Genomic DNA, 24691 nt, shown 5'->3' with positions numbered 1-24691 from the left:
TCGTGCAATCAACATCTCCTCACCAACATGAACACTCATCGCCACAGAGATAACGAGAAGCCTGGTTACTCAACTTCGCATGCCTTCAGACAGAGCACTATTGTTGTGTATGTTCAATTGACACCTCAACCTCACTCGTATTTTTGATATCTGCTGGCTCGCATGCCTTCAGAACCCAACCCTAACTGTGCCTGGTGCCTGGGGTCAAGCAGATCGGCGCGGCCCGATATCCAGCTTCCAAAATGCCGACGTCAACCCACTCAGCTTTCTTTCCCCGCGTTCTTAGTTTAAGCACCTCATTTACTCTAGCATGTCGCCTTCCATTGAGCCATGCAAGATGAGCGCATTCAAGCAATCGCGTCATCAAATTCTACAATGAGCACCGTGAAGATAGCATCGCCGCCACCTTCCTCCCCTTCAACCATGCTGATTTAATAACTACAACTGCCCCATCATAGACAAGATGTGAGCCAAAGGTCCGTCTTGATTGTCATCTTAGTCAAGGTTGATCGAATCATGGGTTTCAAAATATTCACCAAGTCGGCAGACATCGAGGCTGATGAGCGCTCTGATGAGTTCAGCGTCATCAACGATGGCAACCTGAATTATACTGCTGCCGGGGGAGCCAATTCTTCCAAGTTGACCTATCAAGAAGCCAGCGGTGCTCCCATCGAGACCAAGTCTCCCTTAGGATACTCTGTAGGCGCGGTGACGGTGGTTGGCCTCAACCTGAACCAAATGATTGGAACCGGTGTTTTCTCGACTCGTACGTTGACAATGCCACTATTCTTTTGATCTCAGCTAACAATATCGAAGCTGCAACGGTTCTCTCCGGAGCTGGCTCAGTGGGCCTTGCTTTGTTTTACTGGGTGATTGGCTTTTTCATGGCCGGTAGCATGCTTGGAGTCTACCTCGAGTTCCTATCATATTTCCCGAGTCGGTCCGGCTCCGAAGTGGTGTACCTCGAACAGTCATACCCACGACCGAAATACTTCTTTCCTACCGTCTTCGCCATGCAGACTGTTCTCTTCTCATTTGCCAGTAGTAATGCTGTTGGTATGTAGCCTGGGCAGAGGATCTTTCGGCGCAAGGGCTTATGATTTTCGCAGTGCTGGCCAACTATCTCTTCAAGCTCGCCAATGTGGATTCAACCGCATGGATGCAGAAAGGCGTCGCAGTGGCTGCGTACACAGTTGCCGTCCTTTGTTAGTTATCCCGAGATCATCTTCCCTAACGATTTCCTCTAATCTTGGAATTAGTGCTGGCTTTTAACACGAAATGGTCGCTTCGGCTGACTGATGCCATCGGATTTGTCAAGACCATCACACTGATCTTGTAAGTTCAGCCTTTGTGTATCGGCGCGAAATACTGACCGAAACCCAGTATTGGAATCACCGGGCTCGTGGTCCTCGGTGGGCACACATCTGTCAAGGATCCCACCGTCAACTTTCGGGATGCCTTCGCTGGAACTTCGGAAGCGTCAGTATATGGTGCCACGAATGCCCTGGTCAAGGTCATGTTCTCGTACGCTGGCTACAGCAACGCATGCAATGTGGCGAACGAAGTCAAGGTGCGCGGTCTGTTTCCGGATTGCTCTGCACGACATATACTGATTCTGATTCTGGCTAGAACCCAACCAAAACGCTCAGCTGGAGCGCTCCAGCCTCGCTCTTCTTGGTCGCGGTGCTGTACATGCTGGCAAACATTGCGTACTTCTCTGTTGCCACCAAGGATGAGATTCTCAACTCCAGCACGGTCGCCGCTGGCCTCTTCTTCGAGAAAGTTTTCGGCTCGTCGGGGGCATCCCGGGCTCTCAACTTTTTGATCTGTCTCAGTGCCATGGGCAACTTGCTAGCTGTGCTCATCGGACAGTCTCGCGTGCTTCGAGAATGCGGAAGGTATGCGCCAATGACTGTTCCATTCTCTGAGTTGAAGAAACCGCAGACTGACAGCCTGAACTAGACAAGGCGTCCTCCCCTTCACGACATTCTGGACTTCAACCCGCCCCTTCGGCACCCCGCTCGGCCCATACTTCGTGAAGTGGTTCCTCACCGTCATCATGATCCTGGCTCCCCCAGCGGGCGATGCCTTCAGCTTCGGTACGCACCGGCTATTCACCACTAAACCCCCCCAATCTGAATCACAAACGAACTAACAGCGGGCATCCACAGTTGTGGATCTGGGCGTGTACCCCAGCAATGCATTCAACCTCCTCCTCGCCGTCGGGCTGCTTATCACCCGCCGCCGCCGCCAGCGTCTGAACATCCCTTCGTCAGGCTACCAAGCATGGACCGTGACCGTCGGCTTCGCCATCCTCTCCAGCTTATACATGCTCGTGGCCCCGTGGTACCCGCCTTCCACCGGCGCGGACGGCGGCGACGTGAGCTTTTGGTATGCGACCTATTGTGTCGTGGGTCTCGCTATGTACGTTCTGCCCCTATCTCCCCAACATATCAAATGTCTAGCGACCACTACCCGCATCCCTGTCGTCGCAACCAAGCGCTAATGAATATTGATCAACCAGTGTCGCCCTGTGCGGAATCTACTACTACATCTGGATCAAGGTGCTCCCGCGCCTCGGCCGCTACGAGTTCCGCCAGACCCAGATCCAGGTCGACGAGGACGCGACCGCTAACAAGCTGGTCAAGGTGCCCGTGGACCGGCTGGAGGAGTGGGATCGGGAGCACGATGCGCTGGGCCGAGTGCGGCAGAGGGCTGCTGTCCGGACGGCGTCCAATGAGACGGGGGAGATTGTGTATGAGACCAAGGCATGATAGCGTTGAGACTATCTATCTTATAGGCTGTGCCTTTCTGGAGGGGGGAGGGTGAGCTGTCGTGGGTAGTGGGAAGTGGAGTGGTTTTGACTGTATATACGTCTTTATCTTTGTATCTACGCAAAAGTTTCTTTTTGATGGAGCGTTTGGAACAGTCAGGTCAGTAGTCTACCATAGGTATAGAGTAAGGTGCAAGTAAGTATGCTCAGCCACCAAGCATGGCTAGTGAGCTCGGCACTTCAGAACCTACTAACCCCAACCACGTACTCCTTCAACCATGGCCCAACAGGACAAGGAGATACTACGCAATCCACTCCAACTCCAACACGCTAAGAACACATACACATACACATACACATACACATCAAGAAGAAATTAGGATTAGGAAAACTAATTATTATAAACACCATAACCCCGCCGAACCGATTCAATCAGAAGAAAAGCCACATGCCCACCCGCTTCACCTTGCCAAACAACCCCTTCTCCTCTTTCTTAAACCTCGCCAGGAACCCTCCTCCCTTTTCTTCTGAGGTCTCCGCCTCGAATCCCCGCGCCTCCGCTGCAAGCGCCCCATGCGCAAGATCGGCATCCTCGCCCTCGATATGCGCCAGGTTATACCGATCCGTAATCAAATCCATCTGGTCGACGCGGACGAACTTGGTGCGCTTGAACAGCTTCCACCCGACAAACATGACAAACATGATGGGGAGTTCGATGTAGTACGAGACGAAATCCACGGCGTGGAAGCTGGGGCTGAAGCACGACCAGCCCTGCACGAGGATCAGGACGGCGTTGAGGACGATCGCGATGATGGGGCCGACGGGGTAGGTCCAGTTCTTGTAGGGGAGGAGGTGCTCGAGGTTCTGGTGGCGGATGCCGGCGCGGAAGCGCAGGGAGGCCACGCCGATGAAGAGCCACGAGAGTTGGTTGGAGACGCCGACGATACTGTTGCACTCATGTGTTAGAGTTTGGGGGGAAAAGGGGATGAGGGCAAGGGGGGAAGGGAGGATTTACTTCTGAAGCCACGACCACAGTTGGCCGGCGCCGATGTAGCTGGCGCCGAAGCAGAGTCCGCTGATCACCGAGGTCGCCAGCACGGCGACCCAGGGGACTTGGAACCGGTTCAGGTGCCCGAACACCCGCGGCGCGTAGCCGTCGACCGCCAGTGTGTAGAGGAGGCGCGAGCCCGCGAATAGCGCGTGGTTGGCGGCGGAGATCACGCTCGTCATGATCACGGCGTTGATGAAGCTGCCTGCCACGGTGCTGCCGGCTTCGACGAAGACGATCGTGAACGGGCTGGTGGCTGTCGTCTTGGAGGAGAGGCCCGGGTAGTTGTAGGGGACGTCCAGGCCGATCAGCACGATCGAGACGATGTAGAAGAGGACGATGCGCCAGAAGACGTTGCGGACGACCCGCGGGAGGGTCTTGGAGGGGTTCTTGGTCTCGCCGGCGGTGATGGCGATGGATTCGGTGCCGCCGCTGCGGGAGTGGTTAGTCTCGCGTGAGCTGGAATTGCGCTGTGGCCGGGGATTGTATGAGGGAAAAGAGAGGGGAAATCATACTAGGCGAAAGACGCGGTGACAAAGACAGAGGCAAATCCTCCGATTCCACCGACGAACGGAGCCTCTCCGGTGTAGAAGAATTTGTTTCCAATGTAGGTGTGATCCTTGTTTCCGCCGCAGTTGACCACGATCCCGAGGATGATGAAGATCTATGGTCGAATTAGCACACAAGCCAGTGCATATCAGATGCTGCACCAAGATGAAGAACATACAATAATGGTGACGACTTTGAGCAGACTCAGCCAGTACTCGATCTGCAGCGCAACCCAAGTTAGCCAATACACCAATCCAGCATTCACGGCGAAACAAACCTCTCCATAAACCTTCACCGACATGACATTCAGAAAGATCACCACAAACAGGAAGATCAAACTGATCGCCCACCCGGGAAAGTTATCCGTCCAGAACTCGAGAACCAGCTGCAGGGCTATAATATCCGAGGCCGTGGACACAGCATCGTTGAACCAATAGTTCCACGTCAGAGCGAAGCCCAGAGCATCATCGACGAAACGACTAAAGACGAAGCGCCCCACATTCTGTTAGCCTCGATTGAACGCACACACCAAAAACAGATGAAGCAAACTTACCCAGCAAAAGTACAGAACGAGCCCGCGACGGGGATGAAAGCAGCCATCTCACCGAGCGACAGCATCGTCACGTAGACGATGGCACCGCAGATGATATAGGAGGTAAGCATGGACGCCGGGCCACCGGTGGCCAGCGACTTGCCCGTTCCCAGGAACAGACCCGTGCCGATGGTGCCGCCAATGGCAATCATCTGCACCTGCCGGGCAGAGAGCTTGCGCGCCAGCCGATCCGCGCGGACGAGTTGCGCGTCTGCATCGACGAAGCCGCCAGATGCGCCGGGCCCTTTGGCCGGAGGAGCTCCTGCTTCGGCAGCAGCAGCAGGCTGCTTCTCGATGTCATGGGCTGCCATGGTTGTGTCTCAGAATGAACAAGGTTGTGTAGAGCTGTGAGGTTTCCATGTTAGTACATCCACAATGGCTGTAGAAAAAGCTAGGTAGGTAGGTAGGTAGGTAGGTAGGTGTGTTATGGATGTTAATGGCTCACCAAGTATAGAGCAGGCAGACCAGCCCGTCCACCAATGACAATGGACTTCCCAAAGCAGTGTCTCAAGTACCACGTGACCTGGGGAAAAGTGGAACCCCCAGACAAAACTGAACTAAGCCGAGAAGACCAAGAAAAAAACTGGGCTAAATCTGCAGTCCAGATCGGCGTTTCAGCGCTATATGAACTGTTCAAACCTCCTGGGCAAGAACTTGAACCAGGGAAAAAAGAAGTCCATCTTCAACTGACAGCTCTCGCACCATCTTATTCTGCAATTGAAGTTTTTGCCGTTAGCGGATGGCGTGATTGAAAAGTCTTACGTAGCAAGAATGGGAATTGGCCATCACCGTCGCAAATTGTTCGATGGAACTGCCGATGCAAAGCGGTCCGGGACCCACCGCTCGGCTGTCAGCCACGTGATTGGGATTCCAAGACCAGATAGAGTTATCGAGGTGCGCAACTTTAGATACGAGCATCAGATCGAATTGATAGGTGGATGCACTGCACTATATACTAGTACTAGGTATGCATGCAAAAGATATTGAACCAATGGAAATGCTTTTGAGATTATCCGCTATGTAACAAACCAAATAAGAAACAATATCAGACTCAAGGATATACCCATTGCAGAGAAGACGACCGTGAAACCCCCCCAGCCAAACTACCCCAGCAAGCCTGCAGCCAACGATTCCAGATCCTCCAAGGTCTGGATCTGCTGCTCGGGCTCTTTCCGGGACTTCTTGGCCTTCTTGGACTTGGGCTCGTCGTCGCTGTCGTCGTCCATGAACCACTTCTTGGGACGGGGGGCCTCCTCTTCCGCCTCCGACGCAGAGAATCCGCCATCCATGTCGCGGTCGTCGTCCTCCTCCTTGTACGGAGCCAGGTAGGCCACTCTCTCCTCGCCCTCGCCTCCCTCCCCTGCCTCCGCAGCCAGCAGCTCGCGCTCGCGGGCCTTGCGCTTCTCCTTCTTCTCGCGCTTCTTCTGCTTGGCCACCTCCTTGTCCTCCACATCCGCCCGCCGCGTGCGCTCGGCCTCCTCCGCCAGGAAGCGAGCCTGCTGCTCCTTGGCATCGCCCTTGGCCTTGAAGTCCTCCTCGTCCTCCATCTCGTACAGCTCGTGGGCGTTGCCCTCGTCGTCGAAAACGAGTTTCGATCCTTTGCCCTTGAACTTGAGCAACTTCTTCTTCGACTTGAGCAGCTTCTCCCGGCGCTTGGAGTCGATGACCAACGCCTGCTTGCCATCCAGCTGCACCACCTTGGTCGGTTGTTTCTTCCCCGCGCCGGCCTCGTCGTCATCCTCCTCCGAGCTGGATCCAGCTCCCAGATCCTTGTCTCCGGCTTCGAAGCGACGTTTGACGGACAGGAAGTCATCATCCTCATCGGCATCCTGCGTGGCGGTGTTGGGCTCGACCATCGTGCCGTCATCGTTGATGAGTTTCGAGTAGTGCTCGGCCAACACATCCTGGTTCCGTCGCTCGAACATGCGGTCATACTTGGTCCGTACTTGGGGCTCTTCCTTCTTGGTCTTCTTCTTCTCGCCATCTTCATCCGACTCGTCGTCGCTGGACGCGTAGGCGGCCAGACGGGGCGCGTTCTTGCGCTCCTTCGTATCCTCACCCTTGATGAACTTGATGCGGGGCGCACCAGGAAGACCCAGACTAGCCGCAAACTCCTCCAGCTTGAGATTCTTGACGTCGAACGTCTCCTTGTCCTTCTGAACGTAGATAGACTTGACATAGGAAATGAAGGCCTTCTGGCCCAGGTACTTCAACTCGGGGTCCTTGAAGCACATATTCTGCAATTGGTCCTTGATACTCTGCTGCTTGTTCGCCTTTACGTTGATTCGCTCGACCTGAACCTTTTTTTGCTCCAGACTCTTCAACATTCCCTTCTCCTCGCTGGGGTCCAGGAACAGTACCGCGCGGCCGTCGCGCTCGTACCGTGCCGTACGACCCACACGGTGGATGTAGGTATCAGCGTCCTCCGGGCAATCCAGCTGAATGACCCAGTCAACAGCCGGGAAGTCCAGCCCACGCGCGGCGACATCGGTGGCGAAGAGCACGGCGTGTTGTGCCGACGAAAACCGGGTCGTGATATCGAGTCGGCCGCCCTGCTTCTGTCGGCCGTGAAGATGCATCAAGGGAATCCCGGGCTGCATGTGCCGGAAGGTTTCGTAAACGAACCGCACCTGCTTGCCGGAAGAGAGGAAGACAATGGTTTTGGTTTTCAGGTTGCTTCGGATGAAACTCCACAGGACATCAAGCTTTTGTGCGAGGGGAGTGACGACGTAGTGTTGTTGGAGTTTGGAGGGGGTGGCGGACGAGGCGGCCTCGTGGACAGCCACGTATTCTGGATCCTGGAGACTCAGTCGCGCCAGGTCGGAAACCTTCTTTGTCTGCGTTGCGCTGAAAAGCAACGTCTGGCGCTCCTTCGGGAGATGGCCGATGATCGCGTCCACGGTCTTCTGGAATCCCATATCCAGAATGCGATCCGCCTCGTCCAGAACAAGCATCTGTAGGTTGTATGTATCGAACAAAGCGGTCTGATCCAAGTGCTGCAGCATCCGGCCAGGCGTACAGACCAGAATGTTCATCCGTCCCAGTCTCTCCTGCTCCTCACGCAGACTCTTTCCACCGATGACGAGACCTGCAGAGAACTGGTGGTAGCGACCAACTTTGCGGAGGACTTCGAAGATCTGGATCGCGAGTTCGCGGGTCGGAGAGAGAACGAGGGCGCCCAAGCCGTCTTGCTCCGCCCATTGTTTGCGGTAAAGGTTCTCGAGGATAGGGACCAGGAAAGCCAGAGTCTTGCCGCTTCCCGTCTTCGCGGCGCCTAGAACATCGCGGCCCTTGAGCGCATGACTGATCGCACGAGACTGGATATCGGTCAGGGTCTTGTAGTGAGATGAGGCGAGTCCGGAGGCGGTCGGTTCAGACAGAGGCAGATCGGTGAATGATTTGAGTGAGTCCTTGACATCGAGCTCTTCCACTCGCTGGATGAGGGAAGACAGATCGTCTTGGGCACGCTTGCGCTTCAAATTACCGGCCCGTTGAGGTGGTTTGCTTTGCTTTTTATCACGAGAACCGTGAGTCGGAGCCATAGTGGGCTAGTCTGGAAGATCGAATCCCACAAGTGCGTCCACGAAAAGCAGAAGGCGAGAACCGGTATCGTGAGGGAACAATAGTAATGAAACAATGATTTGGTGCTGATCAGGAATGCGAATCTCGATCTCCGGGCGGTGAAGCAACTTTTTTTTCTCTCTTTTTGGTTGCCAGGCGGGCGCTCGCCGATGACTCAGCCAGCGATAAGCCAATGCTTATCATCGATCTCCATTCGACTTGCAGACACACGACCAGTGCGACCCTGGGGAGAGCTGCTTGTTCTTGACCTGGACTCCCGGAAACCAAGCATCATGGCCTCCGAGGAACAAGATGCACTGGACGCTCTCGAGCGGGAAGCGTCCGATTTCGACAAGGTGCCTTCCTTCTCACCCCCATCGTCCCCATTGACAATCCTGTTGCTGACGCTAAGTCCGATCGCAGGATGCAGAGATTGATCGGATTAGAAAAGCTTTTGTCTTGGACGCGTAAGTTATGCGCAGTGTACTGCAAGACTTTATACTTGTCAAAGCGTGGCACCTAGATGCTAATCCGCGATGGTTGAGATAGATACGCCGTCCTCGACCTACAGCCGGGAGTCACAGAGAAGGATATCAAAATGTGCTATCGCAAAAAGTCCCTTCTGATTCACCCCGATAAGACCAAGAACCCGGCCGCCCCCGATGCCTTCGACCGCCTCCAGAAAGCGCACTCCGCACTTATGGACGAGAAGAAGCGCGAATACCTCGACGAATGCATTGCGGATGCGCGACGACTGTTGATCCGCGAACACAAGTACACCCTCGACTCTCCGGAGCTGAAGACGGAGGAGTTCAAGAAAGAATGGCGTCAGATGACGGTCACGGTGCTCTTGGAAGAAGAGGCGCGGCGGCGCAGGCAGGCCAAGGCCAAGCTGCAAGAGGAAGGACGCGAACGGCGCAAGGAAGAGGAAGAATTGGAGGCACGGAAACGAAAACGCGACCAGGACAAAGCCTGGGAGGATACTCGCGACGAACGGATTGGCAGCTGGCGCGACTTCCAGAAGGGACATAAGAAGGAAGGGGACAAAAAGAAGAAGAAGAAAATGAAAGTGCTGGGCTGAAAATGCCCCACCACGAAGCCCGGGGTATCCAGCAAGTACCGGCGATTTTTGACTCTCTGGAGTATGAGAGCTTTAGTTTTGGGGACGATAGTCTTAATGAAACCTATATACCATACTGTTTGCCTTCAATGCTTCTGCTCTAGGGCGTCTATCAATCGATATACGGAAGTATGTTCAGTCACTCTAGATGGGACCCGCTCAGCAGAGGCACCGTCACTCAGGGTGAGGCAGAGCATGAATTCAGCTGATGCTTGTCTCTATGGATGGTCTATAGAACCGCAAGCTTTAGACAGCCCCGGAAAAGAATACAACCACGAGCAGCTGAAGCATAAACAAGCGGGTCTTGCTCGCCACACACTCCGTCCTTGGCTCTCCATACAATACCCCAAGTTCTGGCTGAGTATTTATGCCCGTGAAGACCTGCACTAAAGAGAACATCCACTTCAATCAATAAATAGTGGGAACAAAGCGATTCAATCAATTGCATTGATATCCGATCACACGGGCGATAAGAAGGCGGTGAGCCGCGGAGGAAGGAAGTTCGATGCGGGGGGCAGAAAGAACATTCCAGTCCAGTCCCAGCGGCAGTGGCAGTCAGTGGCAGTGGCAGCGTCACAGCCTTTCCGCCTTTCTGTCCTCCCCCAAACCCTCATCAATCAATTGACCGATTCCAGCCCATTGAACAATCACATTCAGGGGTTCGCAACTTTTTATTATCTACTTGCCGTGCCCTAGCCTTCCTCTACATTCTACACACCTCTTCTTATATATTTCTTCCCATTACATTGCTTCTACATATCACGATACCTTACTTGTACTAAGACGGTACTAGTACCAACGAACTTAGCCTAGGCTGGCACTCCGCGGCATCAACCACACCTATTTCGGCCGCCCTAAAAAGCAAGCTGATAACCACCGATCCCGAGTCATCGCTACCAAGCCCCTCCACCTTCTCCCACCTTTTCCTCCTCCGCTGCCCTCCCTTACCTCTTTTTGCCTTTGTCTCCTTGCCCTACCACTTCCCCCCAAAGGGACCCAGAACCAGAACCATGCCCTCCGAACCGGCCACGTCTCAACCAAATGGCACCTGCGCAAGCGCAGCCGCACCCCACACTCCTACGGCATCATACCCCGCCGCTGCGGCCGATGATGCCGAGCAGCAGGCGACAACAGAAGCCAACCCAATCCCCCTCAAGACCGACGCGACTACCAGCAAAGACAAGGGCGATGACAAGAACAATGACGAAAGCACCACCGCACCCCCGCCACTAACGACCACCATCGCCGCCCTGCATGACCAGATCCAACGCTTCCTCTCCGAATCTCACCCCGCGGACTCTCTCCTGGCCGCGGTGCAGAAGCAAACGCGCGTGACCCTGGACGTCTTCGCCGCGGCCCTGGACACTTTCCCGCTCGAGAACCTCTCCCTCTCCTACAACGGCGGCAAGGATTGCCTCGTGATGCTCGTTTTGTTTCTCGCGAGTCTCCACAACCTGCCGACGAGGACGACGACGAGCCAACAACAACAACACCAACAGACACAAACCACACAATCACAACCACAACAAGAATCACAACCCCAAACCCAAGCAGACACACAAACACAAACTCAACCGCAACCACAAACCTCGCCGACAACGACAGACACCACCAACAACAACAACAAACTCAACTCTCTGACCTCCATCCCCGCCATCTACGCCCTCCCGCCCGACCCCTTCCCCGAAGTCGAAGAGTTCGTCGCCTGGTCCGCTCGCCACTACCACCTCGACATGGTCAAGTACACCACCGACCCGCCGCGCACCACCATCCGCTCCGTCTTCGCCGACTACCTGGCCCAGCACCCGGCCGTCCGCGCCATCTTCGTCGGCACTCGCCGCACCGACCCCCACGGCGCCCGCCTGACCCACCAGGACTACACCGACAGCGGCTGGCCCCAGTTCCTGCGCTACCACCCCGTCATCGACTGGCACTACACCGAGATCTGGGCCTTCATCCGCCACCTCGGGCTGCAGTACTGCGCCCTATACGATCAGGGGTACACCAGTCTGGGCGGCACCGCCGATACGCGGCCCAACCCCAAGCTGCTGCTGCGGCGCCCGGGGACGGAGGAGTCCGAGGCCGGCGGCGCGGAGCAGTCGCGGTATCGTCCGGCGTATGAGTTGACCGAGGATTTGGAGGAGAGGTTGGGCCGCAATTGACGTCTGAATGGGATTTGTCATTTGCATTCCTTAGGTACCGGGAGTCGACCGGTTCAGCGTGCATAGAAGCAACTTTGGGGGACAGATTGCCCACCGTCCCTCTCTTTGAACTTCATGGCATTGCCAACGTTATCCCCGACATGACTTCGAGGGTAAATGGCTCGCCTCCTTCAGCCTTAAAGTTGATAGGCACCAGCACCAGCAGTGCTGCTTGCTACGTGCAGGAGGACTCTGGTTTCGCAGTATCATTATTACTATTATTCCCAGCCTGTAGACTGCATTGATAGTTTTATGGAGTCGAAAGGAGTAACCATGATTAGACACATACAGGAATGCCACTTTTCCACTCAGTCCCATTGCTTCATGATCCTTTCACCCGTCTCTCATGAGTACCAGAATGGCCAGGTTGTAAGAGATACAAACTCCTAAATTGGACATCATTCTGCTGAAAATACAATCGTGGCTGTCGTCAAGAAATGAAGAACAAATAACACGCAAACGGCAAAAGCTCAAGAAGACGAACAAAAGCAATGCATCAAACATTAAGGTGATATGACATCTGAAATGGATGAGCAGTCGAGACTTGTATCAGTCATCCGTCTCCGTGGTTAACATGTGGACCTCTACACATGCAGTTGAATGGGCGATACTTCTCAAAGGACATGACGCATAGCACAGCCTTTCATGCCCCTCAAACGGTTGTTCGCCACTGAAGATAGGGGGAAATCGGAATCTTGAACAGAAAGAGGAAAGTGAGAAATAAATAAAAGCAAGCGCACGTTGCATAGGGAAGCAAGCGTACTAGGCACGGTTGACATTCAATCCTCAGATCACCGAGCGGGGTGAAGTCACGATAACCTCCTTGCGTGCTGAGATGGGAGACACGGAACCAGCCTTGACGTTGCTCTTGCGAGGACTAGACTGCTCGGAGCGAGTCTCAACACAAGGAGTTGCTGGAAAGTTCATCTTTGAAGGACCGCCAGAGACGTTGTCAGTCCAGGCATTGCGTTGCCCTCGACCGAGAGGTGTGTTCTCCAAGGCTCTTGGCCCGCCTTTGGATGACCAAGAGTTGAAGCGCACGTTCCCCGCCTGGCTCTTCATCAGGGGATACCTGCTTGTATCGTCAGCATGCCTTGGGAAGGAACGGAGACATTCAGTAACGTACGATGGGGAGATAGATGTCGCAGGGGTCCAGGTGGATCCCACACCAACTGGAGACACACCGACTGGAGAGGCGTAGCTGGCCTGCGAGTTGGGGCTGATATGCGACACTCCCTGTTGAATACGGTGCAATGAAGGCGACGGGGTAGATCCTTGCACGACCTCAACCGAGTAGTTGTACTCCCCAGCACGGTATGCGCGTCTCTCGTTGCTTTGCTGCTTGAGAAGCTTCTGGGCCTTCGTATCCGCAAAGCGAAGAAGCAATTTGACTCCATCCTTGGAGACGACGTTATGGAACTCGCCCAACACCTTCTCTGCGATGTCACGCGTTTCAAACCTAAGGCAAAAAGTCAATCACAATTCGAGGCTCACGCCGCCATTTCGAAACACTAACCGAGCAAAGCCAACCTCCTTGCTCACTCCGGTTTTCTCATCGCGGCTGATCTTTTCCGAGACCACACGATATGGCTCGAAGTGACGACGAAGATCCTATGAGAAAGTTCAATTAGTACAAGCTTTCTTCTTTCGGGCACAAGCATTCTCACGGCCTCTGTCCACTCAATCGGAAGGTTTGTGCAGTAGATGTTGGTCGAAGACTTATCCTCTAGATCTTTGAGCCTAGAGTTGCGGGATTTCTAGGGAAATATCAGTGATCAGGCAGCAAACCCTTCGGAGAGACAACAGTACCTGAGCGAAACTGGCCTGGTAGCCAAGATAAAAGAAACCGCGGATGCAGTTCTCGCAGGATTCGAAGTTGTAGTACTGGACGAATCCAAATCTGGAACACTGTTAGAGAGGAAATTAGGACGAGAACACAGACAAACCCTTTGCAGAGGCCCGTGTCCAAGTCAACAATAGCTTTGCAGCGATCTATTTTTCCGAAGCGGGAGGCATAAGCATGCAGCATATCATCAGTCGTCTCCGGAAGAAAGCCTCGAATGTAGACATTGGTAATCCCCTCTCGATTCTCCAGACACTTAGCCAGAGTCAGATCAGATGGGTTTGTCCACATGGCGGGCACCGCTCGTGGGATGGGTGGGTCTTGCTGCGTCAAACTCTCGAGATCCTGGAGAATATACCCCGTCGGAGTCTTCATCATCTGGAGAGGTAGACATGTCCCACTTGGCTGAGGAAGGCCATTGAAACCGAAATTCGACAAGCCAGGTCCTTCCAGGCCAGCATTGGGGTTGTGAAAGTAGTCGCTCGGGGGAGTTGGCACCACCGGACAAGGCGGGGCCAAGCCGGAGTAGAGGCCATGTGCAGGTAAATACGGGCCCTGGTCAAGAGGCAGTCCGCTGAAGATAGTGCCATTCGGCAGAAGAACAAATTGATTGTAGGGAGGCATCGCCATTGGCATGTTATTCTTGACCCCGTTGTACTTCGGTCCAGGCCTCTGGTTGTGATATCCCAATCCACCGAAGAGAGAAGGCAAGCCATGGGAATCAGGCATCTGATTGGAATCAGAGACAGGAGGATGCATAGTAGCCGCCATCGCTAAGTTGACCTCTATCAAAGGATTAGCCATGGCCCGTTGGTAGATAGAAGAAGAAGAAGAAGAAGAAGAAGAAGAGAAAAAAAGCACGAGCTCTCACGATGATGGGTATAACAGCTCGGGTAATTTGGCGAGACAGAATCTAAAACCACTGTGAGCGATTGCACCTAGTTCAGAGCAGAAGAATTATTGTAAAGACCTACACAATAAATGGCCTGGTAAGGAAGAAGATGTCGGACGTGAAGGCAATGAATGACTGCTGGAAGAGGAGGAATTGGTGGGGGTCTTAGAAGAAGCGTAGGAGGAGGAAAAGGAGAGAGTCGTGGGAGTCAAGCTGGGAGACATTGGAGGAGAGAGCAAGAAAGAGGGCAGATTGGGAGGAGTTGGCTGTTGCAGTTGCACTTGCTGTTCCTGCAGTCGCTGCTCCTGGAGGAGGAAAGAACGCCTCAGGAGTCTATCGCAGGCACCGACACCTTCCCTCCCTTCGCTCTCAGGGGAAGGAAGAGCAGCCGTGGCAGAAGAAGGAGCCACGATCTCGTCAGTGACCTGCAATTTACGAGGAGCAACGGCTCCTGCCTTTTTGAGTAATTCAATCTCCTCGTCATTCGGCCAGCCACCATCACGCCAGGGAGGTAGAACCATGACTGCAGTCAAGCTAACACAGGCAGATAGACTACCACGGGAATTGCTTGGTTGAGTATGCGAGGCAGAGAGTAGAGAGAGTTGGAGGGTGTGTGTGTACTGAGGAGAAGGAGTGAGGAGAGGTTGAGTTGGTTGCGGTGGAGACCAAGGACTTGAGAGTGAGAGATAGATTTTGCTCCTACTATGACATGCTCACTCATGGGCTCCATAAAAAGTTTGCACCCTACACGCGTCTACTCACTTAGCGTTCTTGTGGAAAGGGCCAAGCATTGCAAGTGCTGCTCATGCGATGTCCCTTTGGATTGACACGGTACGACAGAATGATGGGGATAAATGGCGGACATGAAGTTGATCATATTATGACATCTATACAGTATGGTGGACAGGTAGAAATCGTTCCTTTCTGACTCACAAAGTAGTTGATGTCAGTATTCGGAAATTGTACCCGTAGTCATGGATCAGATGTCATCTCAAATCTCTCAGGCTTCTAGTGCAGTCGCCGTAAAGCCTCTATCATAACCTTGACTTCGTCAACATCCGTCGCCCCCACGGACTTGACAATCTCATCCTGTACACTTGGTTCGCAGGTCAAGAACCGTTCTATCAATTCGCCGTCCACAAAACGATACGGTTCTTTGGCTTCGCGGACCATGCTGCGGAACCCACGAAACTCATTGAATGGAATGTTACCCAGAGACTCGACTTTCCCTGCCATGGTGGCTTGCAGACGCATCAGGAAGTCCTGATGTTGTGGGTTGATCACAGCAAATAGGTATATTGAGCCCTCGACCTGTTGTTAAGCAGTCAGAAGTCTGCACAATGATCCAAGTGATATCAAAAAGACAGGATGACATACCGTGCCCAGGAATGCTCGGGGAGTGACAGTTAGACTCGCCACTTGTTGTATATTGACAGGCCGGATTCGATTGACCATCTCCCCTAGCGAGATCTCACCGGTGACCTCCAACCTGCGCTTATCATCCTCTTCGACTCCGGTTCGATTGCGGCGAAGCACAATCAGGTTACCCTCGGCGTCACTCTCGAGGAAAGTGTCCTCCGCGATGCACGCGACACCTGTGGCCCAGACCGTCTGGAAGTGGCGAGCGACCTCTGTCAAAGTGTCAGGGAGACCATCTTCCCCTTCCTTCCATTCTACCAAGCAGACACTCTTCATCAAATCTGCGATAGCGATAATATTGCCCGTCACCGTTACATCCACAGGCGCGGTAGAGGTCCTGTAACTGGCTAGTTTCTCCAGCTTCGTAGCTCCGAAATTGTTGTTGACTACCCTATAGACCACGACCTACTGACTGTTAGTACACGGGAAAAGACCGCTCACAATTGTCTTTGGAGGACCTACAGTCTTGACGAGAGCCGCTACAATTTTCTCACCTAGCATGGCCAATGCACGACAGGCACCTTTCACAGGCAGTTCGGCTACCTTGGCCAGTTTCCGGCCATTGTCAACCTCGAAGACCAAGATCCGACCTCGAATCGACTCTTCTCCCTCATCGTCCAGGTACGCTGTGCCAACGATGAAGCGATCCTTGGTCACCTCCCGACCAGTTTCATCTTTACCTGCTGTGAACTCGGCACGAACAACGCTCTCCACTAACTCCTCGGGTTGAAAGTCAAAGGAATCGAGGCGGCGGAACAGAATCTCATCCGCAAGGACAAACCTGCTCTGAACCTGCTCTTCGCCGTCTTTCAGTTTGCGTTCGATGGTGCCGATGCCGAAAGCTTTTTCCGAAGGTGAATAAGCGACTCTGCGGGCAGTTGCACCCACTGGAAGGGTCTGAATCTGCGTTGTCCTCTCCGTGTCCACCAGAGCGATCTTAAGATCGTGGCGCGTGGCAACAGCGATAGCTTCGGGGTATGCCTCAGAATTAAAGTGGCATATGCGAGATGCGCCCTCGGAGTTCACAGCGGAATATATAATGCGACCTTCAGAACCATATATAAGGCTGGGGTTCTCGCAGGTTGCGAAAACATTATAGAGCCCATCCCCCCTCGGGAGCTTCTTGAAGGTCGGCTGCTCAGAACCAAGGATGAGTTTGTTCATGCCTGACAAAGAGTAGTCTTTGGTATCAAATGAATAGGTGATGACACTACCATCTGCCATCGAAATGAAAAGAGTTGATAGACTGTTCATGAGGACATCCGCCACAAGGACAGAGCGAGGAAAAGCCTCGCCTGCAGGGCCCAACGATAACGTGTGGAGATCACTCAAGTCTTGCAGCTTCAAAACCGAGACCTTGGCCAACTGAGGGAATGCGACGATACAGGCATCAGTGGGGCAAGAAGGGACCGTGACACCAGAGATCTGACTGTCGGCGCCGAAGTCTTTATGGGTCACTACCTGCGGTTCAGTTTTAAGTGCCAGGACGGTCACCAGTTCACCGCCAACAACAAGGACCATGCATTCGTCGTTGGTTGAAGCAGCAGTGATTACCAGCTGGTCAGGTGGTGTCCACTCGTATGTGACCATGCCACTCTCGAGATCGGCAATCAGGACTCTTTGTTCGGTGACTTGTAATATCCTGCCTCCCGGTAGGTTGGCGGCGAGAAGTGTGTTTTCCGAGAGACTCAGCCCAAGGAAGCCGTCAAGTTCTTCCACCTCACCCTCCGGACTAAACTGGAAAACTCGTGTTTCATCTACGAAGGTGACAAGGAGAGTGTCAAGGAATCCACCCTGAGCGGCTACTCGCAGCCCCCACAGATCGGTGATGTGCTCCATCTCACCCAGCACACCCAATTCCTCCATGCCGACGCCGCTGCGCACGCTTCTGAGGGTTCCGTCGTCAAAGGCACCTGAGCCAGTGACAATGCGGGCTTGGCCAGAAGAGAATTCGTGCGTTTGGCTCTCATTGGTACGGTTCCCAAGGTCCATAATTGTGAAGTCAAGAATCGGTGCCACATTGGAGAGCGTCTGAATCACCTCGAATGACCCATTTCCGATCCGAAGTACTTGAGAATCACCTTGATGGGAGCCGACAAAAATGATTCCAGCCCCAAGGTACACTATGACGGATGCCCGTGATGTGTTCCCTAAGTGATCCAACTTCCAAGACTGGACCTGACTGTTGGAATCCAGAACCAACATAAGCAGAAACAATCTTCCGTAATCGTCAGCCAGCAGCCAGCGCTGACTATCCACACGCTCCCAAGCCACGAACACAGTAGCCTCACCTAAAGGGCGAGACACGATCTCGTTGCTGTCAGTATCAACATACTTGATCGACGCTTCGCCTAGGACAAGAAGACCGCCTAGTCCAGTCAGTCACATATTCTTTCCAAACCAAATTCTGCATGAATGGGGAGGCACAAACCCAAAGGAGCGGGCACCGGTATGAGATGGGATGCTCCAAGATCGAGTTCCTCAGAGAAGCCGTCCAGCAGCTCCTCAAACGACGCGTCCGCGCTCACGGTAGTGGTCGCGGCGCTATAGTGCAACTCCCGGACCTTTAGTCTCACTTTCTTCTGATTATCCTCGTAAAGCAGCGCAATCCGGGGCAATCCTGACTGGACGTGCAAAAATGCCGAGGAGCGCACGAACAGCTCATCGATTCGGGTCGTTGTTGGCTCGCCAAGCTCACCAATGCGGGGTGCGTCTGGCCCCGAAGGCAAGGTGACCTGCCTTCCTCTCCTCTTACTGGGCAACTGCACGATGGGAATTACCGCAATGACGCCCTCGTAGACTTCGAGCGTCATGAAACGGCCACTCGGATCGATCAAGCAACGATTGCCCGTCTGAGCCTCCCGCGAAGACGGGTCAGCGACATCCACATAGTTCCTCTCCGTGCGCACTTGATTCCTCGTACTGTCCCACGATAGTGTGCAGTAGGTGTAGCGGTCTGTGCCCACAACGAGGTGATCGGTGGACGAGTCGGCGGGAGCCGGAAGTCGGGCCAGCATCGTGACTCTGGCGAACAGAGAGCACGAAGCGGCGAGGCTCAATCCATCGGGAGTGGGATTGTAGAATTCGAGTCGATTCGCCTTCCTGTCGAGAAATGAAAGTCAACAGTCAGCCGCTGAACCGCAACGCAAAGGGACGTCTGAATTTTAGAAGCAAGGTCAACCAACGCAACAACCAGAACCTCCTCCTCCGGCTTCATGAACTGCAGCGTCAGCGCATGTCGTATGCTGCTTGCCCGGTGGATTGGCACAACGTAGGCCATCCTGGCGATGACAGTATTTCTCGGTGCTCGGTCGAGGCAAGTAAATGATTGCGCTTTTCGCTGTGGGGACGACTGCGGGGGTATGATAACGAGACGACAAGCGACGGACACCCCGGGACAGTGTGAGGATTCAAGCGAACGTGATGGTAAGGTCGGCGCTCTCAGAGCTGTACAAGTGACTGCATAACTTTGCTGCGGGCTGAACTATTCAAATGCGGACGGGGTGGGATTGACAAAAGGCCAAAAGGCTGGAATGTAGGATTAGTGATAGTGAAATGACGATGGTCGCGGCGGGTTCGTCCCGTTCAGCAGAGGATGGCTAGCCTCTAACTCCGTGTTATGCCCGAAGATTAGTCTCTCTCCAGGCTTTGACAGCAACCAGCCTACTCAAAACAACATCCTCTCTATTATGGCAACATATTCAGATTACACTCGACTTTCACAGGTCATACCCGTCTACACTCCAATTTTTCCCGCATGGAATGACGAATGGCATTTGGGTCGTTGAATGTAACAAACTAGGAAATCACAGAACCTTCCGAGGTCGTCTCGAATTCAAATAAATTATACAGTAACAGATGTTTCTCAGACTTGTGTAACCATGGGCCTCTATATAGCATTCTTGTAAATCATTTGAAGGTAGAAGGAAGCTATCATCACGATCTATCCTGGATTCCTGCAAAAGTCGATGACCGAAACTCGGCCGACACACCATACCAATAACTCTGCAGAACCAATTAATACCGCAGAGAAGAACCAAACACTAGGCATACATGAGCCACGCCAAGCAACAAACCAAGAAATGCGGCGAAGTTTATATGCAGAGATCATCTAGACATGAAAAAATACGAAACAAAAAAAGTCGTATCGGAAGAAAGGATCACTACATCCTATGCACACCGAAAGAAATCATGACCACACATCTTCCTGGTAACTACCGCTGCTGCGCATGTGCTTAACCATCTCTTCGCCCTTTTCGGCAGGAAGACCGCGCTGCTTGGCGATGATTTGGCCAAGTACAAGGTTAACCTCACGCGCCATGTTCGCAGCATCACCGCAGACATAGAAGGTTGCCTTCTGCTTGAGAAGGTCGCTGACGAGTTCGGCATGCTCGCTCAAGCGATGCTGAACATACACCTTCTGGGAAGATTCGCGAGAAAATGCAGTGATAATCTTCAGCGAGTCCCCAAGCTGTTCCTGGTAAATCTACAGAGATTATTTGGTGAGTCTCAAGTGCATACTTAAAGGAGGACAGGAGAGCTAGAGCATACCTTCCATTCATCCTGATACATGAAATCCTCGTTGCGGTTGCGGCAGCCAAAGAACAAAACTGTGGGTCCAACCCTTTCGCCCCTGGCAGCCAAAGCAGCTCGTTCCTGAATGAAGGCACGGAAAGGAGCAACACCGGTACCAGGTCCGACCATGATAACGGGCCGAGAAGGATCAGAGGGCAGCTTGAAGTTCGAGTGACGAACATGGACAGGGACGTGGATACCATCATACTTGTTGCGCGGACCGTTGATCTCGTAGGTCAGTCCGTGAGGGTCGGGAGAAGGATCGCCATTTTGCTTTTGCTTGAGTGCAAGAAGATAATTCGTCGTCACACCCTTGACAACATGAGAGGCGCCAGGCAAACGAACCGACTCGACAACCGCAGTGACACTGATCTTATCTTTTTGCGCAAGGGAGGACGAGGAGATGGAGTAGTAGCGAGGCTGCAGCTTGGTGAGGCCCTCGATGAGTAGAGAGAAAGGCACAGCAGAGAACGGTTTGGGGGTGATGCTTTGAAGTGCCTGGGCGATGTTGAAGCACTGGTTCGAAATCTTCTCATGGAAATAATCCTTGTCGCTACCGAGACGAACGATTTCCGCCTTGCTCTCCTCATCGGGAGCAAAGGCGGCGAGAGACGAGACGAATTGACGAGAAACGGGGGCACAGACTTCCAGGTAGTAGCGAACAGCGGCATCGTACGTGGTAGGGGTGGGGATCGGAACCTTGGCGGTCACATCAATGCCCTTGATGTTGATAACCGTGTGTCTCTTTCCTTCGAAACCGAAAACTTGGAGGAACCGATCAACTTCCGCGCCGGCATTGGTTGGCCAGATAGCGATGTGATCACCAGTTTGGTACGACAAGTTGCTTCCAGCAATACTGATTTCCATGTGCAGACAGTTGCGATCCTTGACAGTGAAAAGTTCACGGGACTCGACGATCGGGGCGATGTAAGGGTTGTGGGCAGAGAATGGGCCTTTCGGGCTGCCTTCGAGATGGCCTTTGGTGGCCTCACCAAGGTAAACAGAATCGTCCTCAGGGCTCAGAGAATCATCTTCGGCGACGGAGAAGACGGGTTCATACTCCGCCTCTCGCTCCTCCAGACCAATGGCCTCAGACAGCGCCGCCCACATGGGCTCTTTCCATGCCAAGAAATCCTCTTCCATAGTACCAGCGCCGTCATCACCCTCACCGGCAGTGCCAATCCGCTGAGCTCCGAGTTTCTGGAAAGCGGCGTCCACGTTGCGGACCATCGAATTATAGTGCTCGTAGGTGTTGTTACCCAGGCCGAATGCGACATACTTGAGGGAGGATAGCGGCTTGTCATCGGCAGAAGCGCCGCTCTCAAAAGCGATATCCTCGCCGGTGAAGAACTGGTAGAACTCAACAGCGTTGTCGGTGGGTTCACCTTCGCCGTACGTGGCCAAAACGAAAAACGCAACCTTATCTTCGGGGAACTGGTCCAGGTTCTCATAGTCATAATCCTCAAGATCAGCGACCATGGTCTTGAGCCCGAATCGCTGAGATCCTTCCTTTGCCAATCGAGAGGCATAATCCTCTGCGGTTCCAGTCTGCGATCCATAGAAAATCACACAGTTCTTGCCAGTTTCCTCCAACTTTTCGACGATGTTTCTGGATTTGCCGGCCTTGGCGGCACCATTCAGGGCGGGGCCTGTAGAAGCATAGGGGTCTTTGGCCACAGCCCAGTAGGTGCCCTTGGTGAAGTAGGCAACGCTACCCACCAAAAGCACCGCCAAGACTACCAAATCGAGGGTGTCGAGTTGCGCCATGATGACGGGGCTCTGTGGGCGATGCGAGAGCAGTAGCCCCGGGGGTTAATGTTGAGACTGGGTAAGCCTGGGCAGGGAGCGCAGACTATCTCGAGCGGAGAGACGAGAGGGCGCAAAGAAGGGAGGGGGGGAAGTAAACGAGGGAAAACCGAAAGGTCCCTCAGGCTGAATCGAGTTCCCAGCAGCGATCACCAAAGGAATAATTCCAAGCAGGTGGCGTGCTCCTAGGAGGACTCCGGGGGGGGAGGAGAGTACAAAAATGGAACGGAAAGATAGAAGGAAAGAAGAAGAGGAAGAACGGAAAGGGAGAACGAGGAGAAGACCAGGGCCAAGACCCGAGGAGGGTAAGATGAGGGAACCGTGGTCTGATCTAGGGAAAGACGAAATGCCGATTATCAGTTGGGGGGCCGCAGTCACAAGCAGCAAGCATAAACAGACCGCCGGCGCATCCCAGAGCAATGAAGGAGACGGAGGGGCGCCGAGAACCGGGCGGGAACTGTTGAGGGACTGATCGATAGGATAGAAAATGGGTCCAAGACTCAATGTCGACAAATAGTGGAGTTTTGTCTGTGCCTCAGGCGAAAATGGCTTTTGCAGGTGCAGTGGCCTTTCTCACTGTCCTATTCGGGGGGTCCGGTGCTTCGGAACTCGGACGGCTGGTGGGTTCAACCGTGCCGCTAATCTATCCTTGGCAATTTTGCAAATTGCAGTCATGTACTATGCAGTCGTCGGACTCCGGTGAGCAGACTGCCTGATACTCAATACCTTGTTTAGGAGTTCCTCAATTGAACTCGGGCGTCTTTCGGATCCAAGGTGTCTCGCTTTCAAGTTAGGTTTCTGAGGTTCTGAAACAGGATAAGATCGATTTGCTGGTAGAGTCCACAGTATGTGGTGATTGTCCTCAAGATGGAAGGGCTGATCTGGCAAGTCACCTAGAAAACCTAGGGGTGATCTTGAAAATGGGGCCTGTTCTACGAAATATATACCCTTCCTGATAATGTGAAGGTGTGGGGATATACCCCATGGGCCGACACTTTGACCGAAATACAGTTTGGTTCGGAAGGAGAATTCGGCCCTGGGATGAGCCTATGGCCATCCCAGAGACCCAGGTGGCGGTCGACTCAAGACCAGAGATGAATGTGAAAGGCGCCAAACAATCTGGGGGATCTCCCGAACGACGCTGCCGACCAAGAGGCCAACTAGCCGAGTTCCGCCTTCGTGGCAGTTTCTTTGCGTCGGTAACTTGGTATAGAGCAGCACATGCTCACATTTGTATACATAATTTGTATACATAACTAAGCCAACTGTCCTGGGCATTTGCGTATTGTACTGTATGTTCTGGTATGTCCAGTGCATGAGGGCTCTATCTGGCTGGTTCTGACTACGGCTGTGTGACTTGGAGCATTCCCGTACAACCACCGATGTAACTGTGCTTTAGACTGCTGCTTGTTCCGCGTGCCCCCAAGGCTTATTGACGTTTCCGCGCCGCGGTATTTCCAGACGCCAGTGCCGTTCCCCGACCAGCCTCATCGCGATGGACGGATTCATTCCGCATATACACTAAACTGCACATCGTGGTTGGGACAATATCTCCATATGGATGTCGCTGCAACAGCGCATCATTCTTCTAGAGGATTCCATCGCAGTAGACAAGTTTAAAAAGTAATCTCGTCCGCCATCTACCAATTCGGATGGTAGCATTAGTGAACCGCTAGCAAATCAGTCTCGTGTCAGCGGTCGAAATCTCTCGTAAGACTGCTCGTCGTTGCAGGAGCCGGAGCCATGACAGCGATGGTTGTTAACTTATAGTGTGCACCGCTGAACGGCTGTCTGGACCATGAAAGGTTTCATATTGTTGGGTTTCTTCTATCGTCCATGTCCAGCCGATTCTCACTTGCGGTAATGCTATCATTCTCACGACCCTGGTCTGGTCCAGTGGAGATGATTCCAAGCTCGGTAGAGTCGCCCCAAACATCATCTGAAGTTTGAGGCGATCACCTCTATCGGTGAGACTATGCATTCAGGTCCAGGCGGTCGCATTCGTCGCCCCCTTGATGTCCTCAACGTAGGTCGCCTTGCATTCGTGCGTGTCGTGTTTCACTTTCTCGGGTTAATCGCTTGGACGAGACCGGGATCTCCGGAAACTCAATAGCAGGGCAATTAATGTTTGTATGCACAATTTTCAGTGCGGATAATCAAGCTTATTTGACCATGATCCTCGATACCCGGTAACTACCTCTTGCTATTTGGACAGACGCTTGAGGCTCCCGTGAAGAACAGAGAACATACGAGGAAATTGGAAGATAACAGAAAATTTAAACTCTCGCATGAGATACTAAGCTTATTTTAAT

At 53.3% G+C, this 24691-nt stretch overlaps 8 protein-coding genes across 8 annotated transcripts; 3 read left to right on the top strand and 5 right to left on the bottom strand.

Moving 5' to 3' along the window:
- Positions 1-516: 516 nt before the first annotated feature.
- Positions 517-2774, top strand: ASPACDRAFT_21029 (high affinity methionine permease; the record flags this gene model as incomplete). The annotated part of the gene is made up of 9 exons (XM_020198993.1): positions 517-766; positions 817-1056; positions 1110-1205; positions 1260-1335; positions 1384-1570; positions 1630-1898; positions 1963-2099; positions 2172-2424; positions 2525-2774. 9 exons carry the CDS (start codon positions 517-519, stop codon positions 2772-2774), a joined length of 1758 nt encoding a protein of 585 aa, XP_020060987.1.
- Positions 2775-3186: 412 nt separating this feature from the next.
- ASPACDRAFT_1861365 (uncharacterized protein) lies at positions 3187-5511 on the bottom strand. The gene is made up of 7 exons (XM_020197781.1): positions 5408-5511; positions 4924-5307; positions 4648-4849; positions 4549-4590; positions 4337-4485; positions 3789-4253; positions 3187-3719 (listed from the first exon to the last, which is right to left on the bottom strand). Exons 2-7 carry the CDS (start codon positions 5271-5273, stop codon positions 3206-3208), a joined length of 1722 nt encoding a protein of 573 aa, XP_020060986.1. The 5' UTR covers positions 5274-5307; positions 5408-5511; the 3' UTR covers positions 3187-3205.
- Positions 5512-5931: 420 nt separating this feature from the next.
- On the bottom strand, positions 5932-8619 carry dbp4 (RNA-dependent ATPase HCA4). The gene has a single exon (XM_020195387.1). It carries the CDS (start codon positions 8502-8504, stop codon positions 6066-6068), a length of 2439 nt encoding a protein of 812 aa, XP_020060985.1. The 5' UTR covers positions 8505-8619; the 3' UTR covers positions 5932-6065.
- Positions 8620-8715: 96 nt separating this feature from the next.
- Positions 8716-9903, top strand: ASPACDRAFT_109415 (J domain-containing protein). The gene is made up of 3 exons (XM_020195386.1): positions 8716-8879; positions 8947-8990; positions 9073-9903. The coding sequence occupies exons 1-3, from the start codon at positions 8817-8819 to the stop codon at positions 9602-9604; spliced, it is 639 nt and encodes a 212-aa protein (XP_020060984.1). The 5' UTR covers positions 8716-8816; the 3' UTR covers positions 9605-9903.
- Positions 9904-10893: 990 nt separating this feature from the next.
- Positions 10894-11805, top strand: ASPACDRAFT_8589 (FAD synthase; the record flags this gene model as incomplete). The annotated part of the gene is made up of 2 exons (XM_020206118.2): positions 10894-11086; positions 11174-11805. Coding segments are annotated over 2 exons (825 nt in total), but the record flags the coding sequence as incomplete, so codon positions are not given.
- An 825-nt stretch (positions 11806-12630) lies between these two features.
- Positions 12631-14323, bottom strand: ASPACDRAFT_38204 (putative RNA binding protein MSSP-2; the record flags this gene model as incomplete). Its single annotated transcript, XM_020200414.1, has 6 exons — positions 12631-12916; positions 12971-13303; positions 13361-13455; positions 13512-13601; positions 13654-13744; positions 13791-14323. The coding sequence occupies 6 exons, from the start codon at positions 14321-14323 to the stop codon at positions 12631-12633; spliced, it is 1428 nt and encodes a 475-aa protein (XP_020060982.1).
- A 935-nt stretch (positions 14324-15258) lies between these two features.
- Positions 15259-19584, bottom strand: ASPACDRAFT_109412 (DDB1/RSE1 family protein). The gene is made up of 5 exons (XM_020195385.1): positions 19184-19584; positions 18430-19100; positions 16461-18367; positions 15957-16403; positions 15259-15890 (listed from the first exon to the last, which is right to left on the bottom strand). Exons 1-5 carry the CDS (start codon positions 19276-19278, stop codon positions 15588-15590), a joined length of 3423 nt encoding a protein of 1140 aa, XP_020060981.1. The 5' UTR covers positions 19279-19584; the 3' UTR covers positions 15259-15587.
- Positions 19585-19891: 307 nt separating this feature from the next.
- On the bottom strand, positions 19892-22657 carry cprA (NADPH--hemoprotein reductase cprA). Its single transcript, XM_020204159.1, has 2 exons — positions 20550-22657; positions 19892-20484 (listed from the first exon to the last, which is right to left on the bottom strand). Exons 1-2 carry the CDS (start codon positions 22338-22340, stop codon positions 20188-20190), a joined length of 2088 nt encoding a protein of 695 aa, XP_020060980.1. The 5' UTR covers positions 22341-22657; the 3' UTR covers positions 19892-20187.
- Between the last annotated feature and the right edge of the window lie 2034 nt (positions 22658-24691).

This window comes from Aspergillus aculeatus (genome assembly GCF_001890905.1).
Source record: "Aspergillus aculeatus ATCC 16872 unplaced genomic scaffold ASPACscaffold_1, whole genome shotgun sequence".
Lineage (NCBI taxonomy): Eukaryota > Fungi > Ascomycota > Eurotiomycetes > Eurotiales > Aspergillaceae > Aspergillus > Aspergillus aculeatus.
Note: the sequence above shows the minus strand (reverse complement) of the source record. Positions and strands in the feature narration are given on the sequence as shown.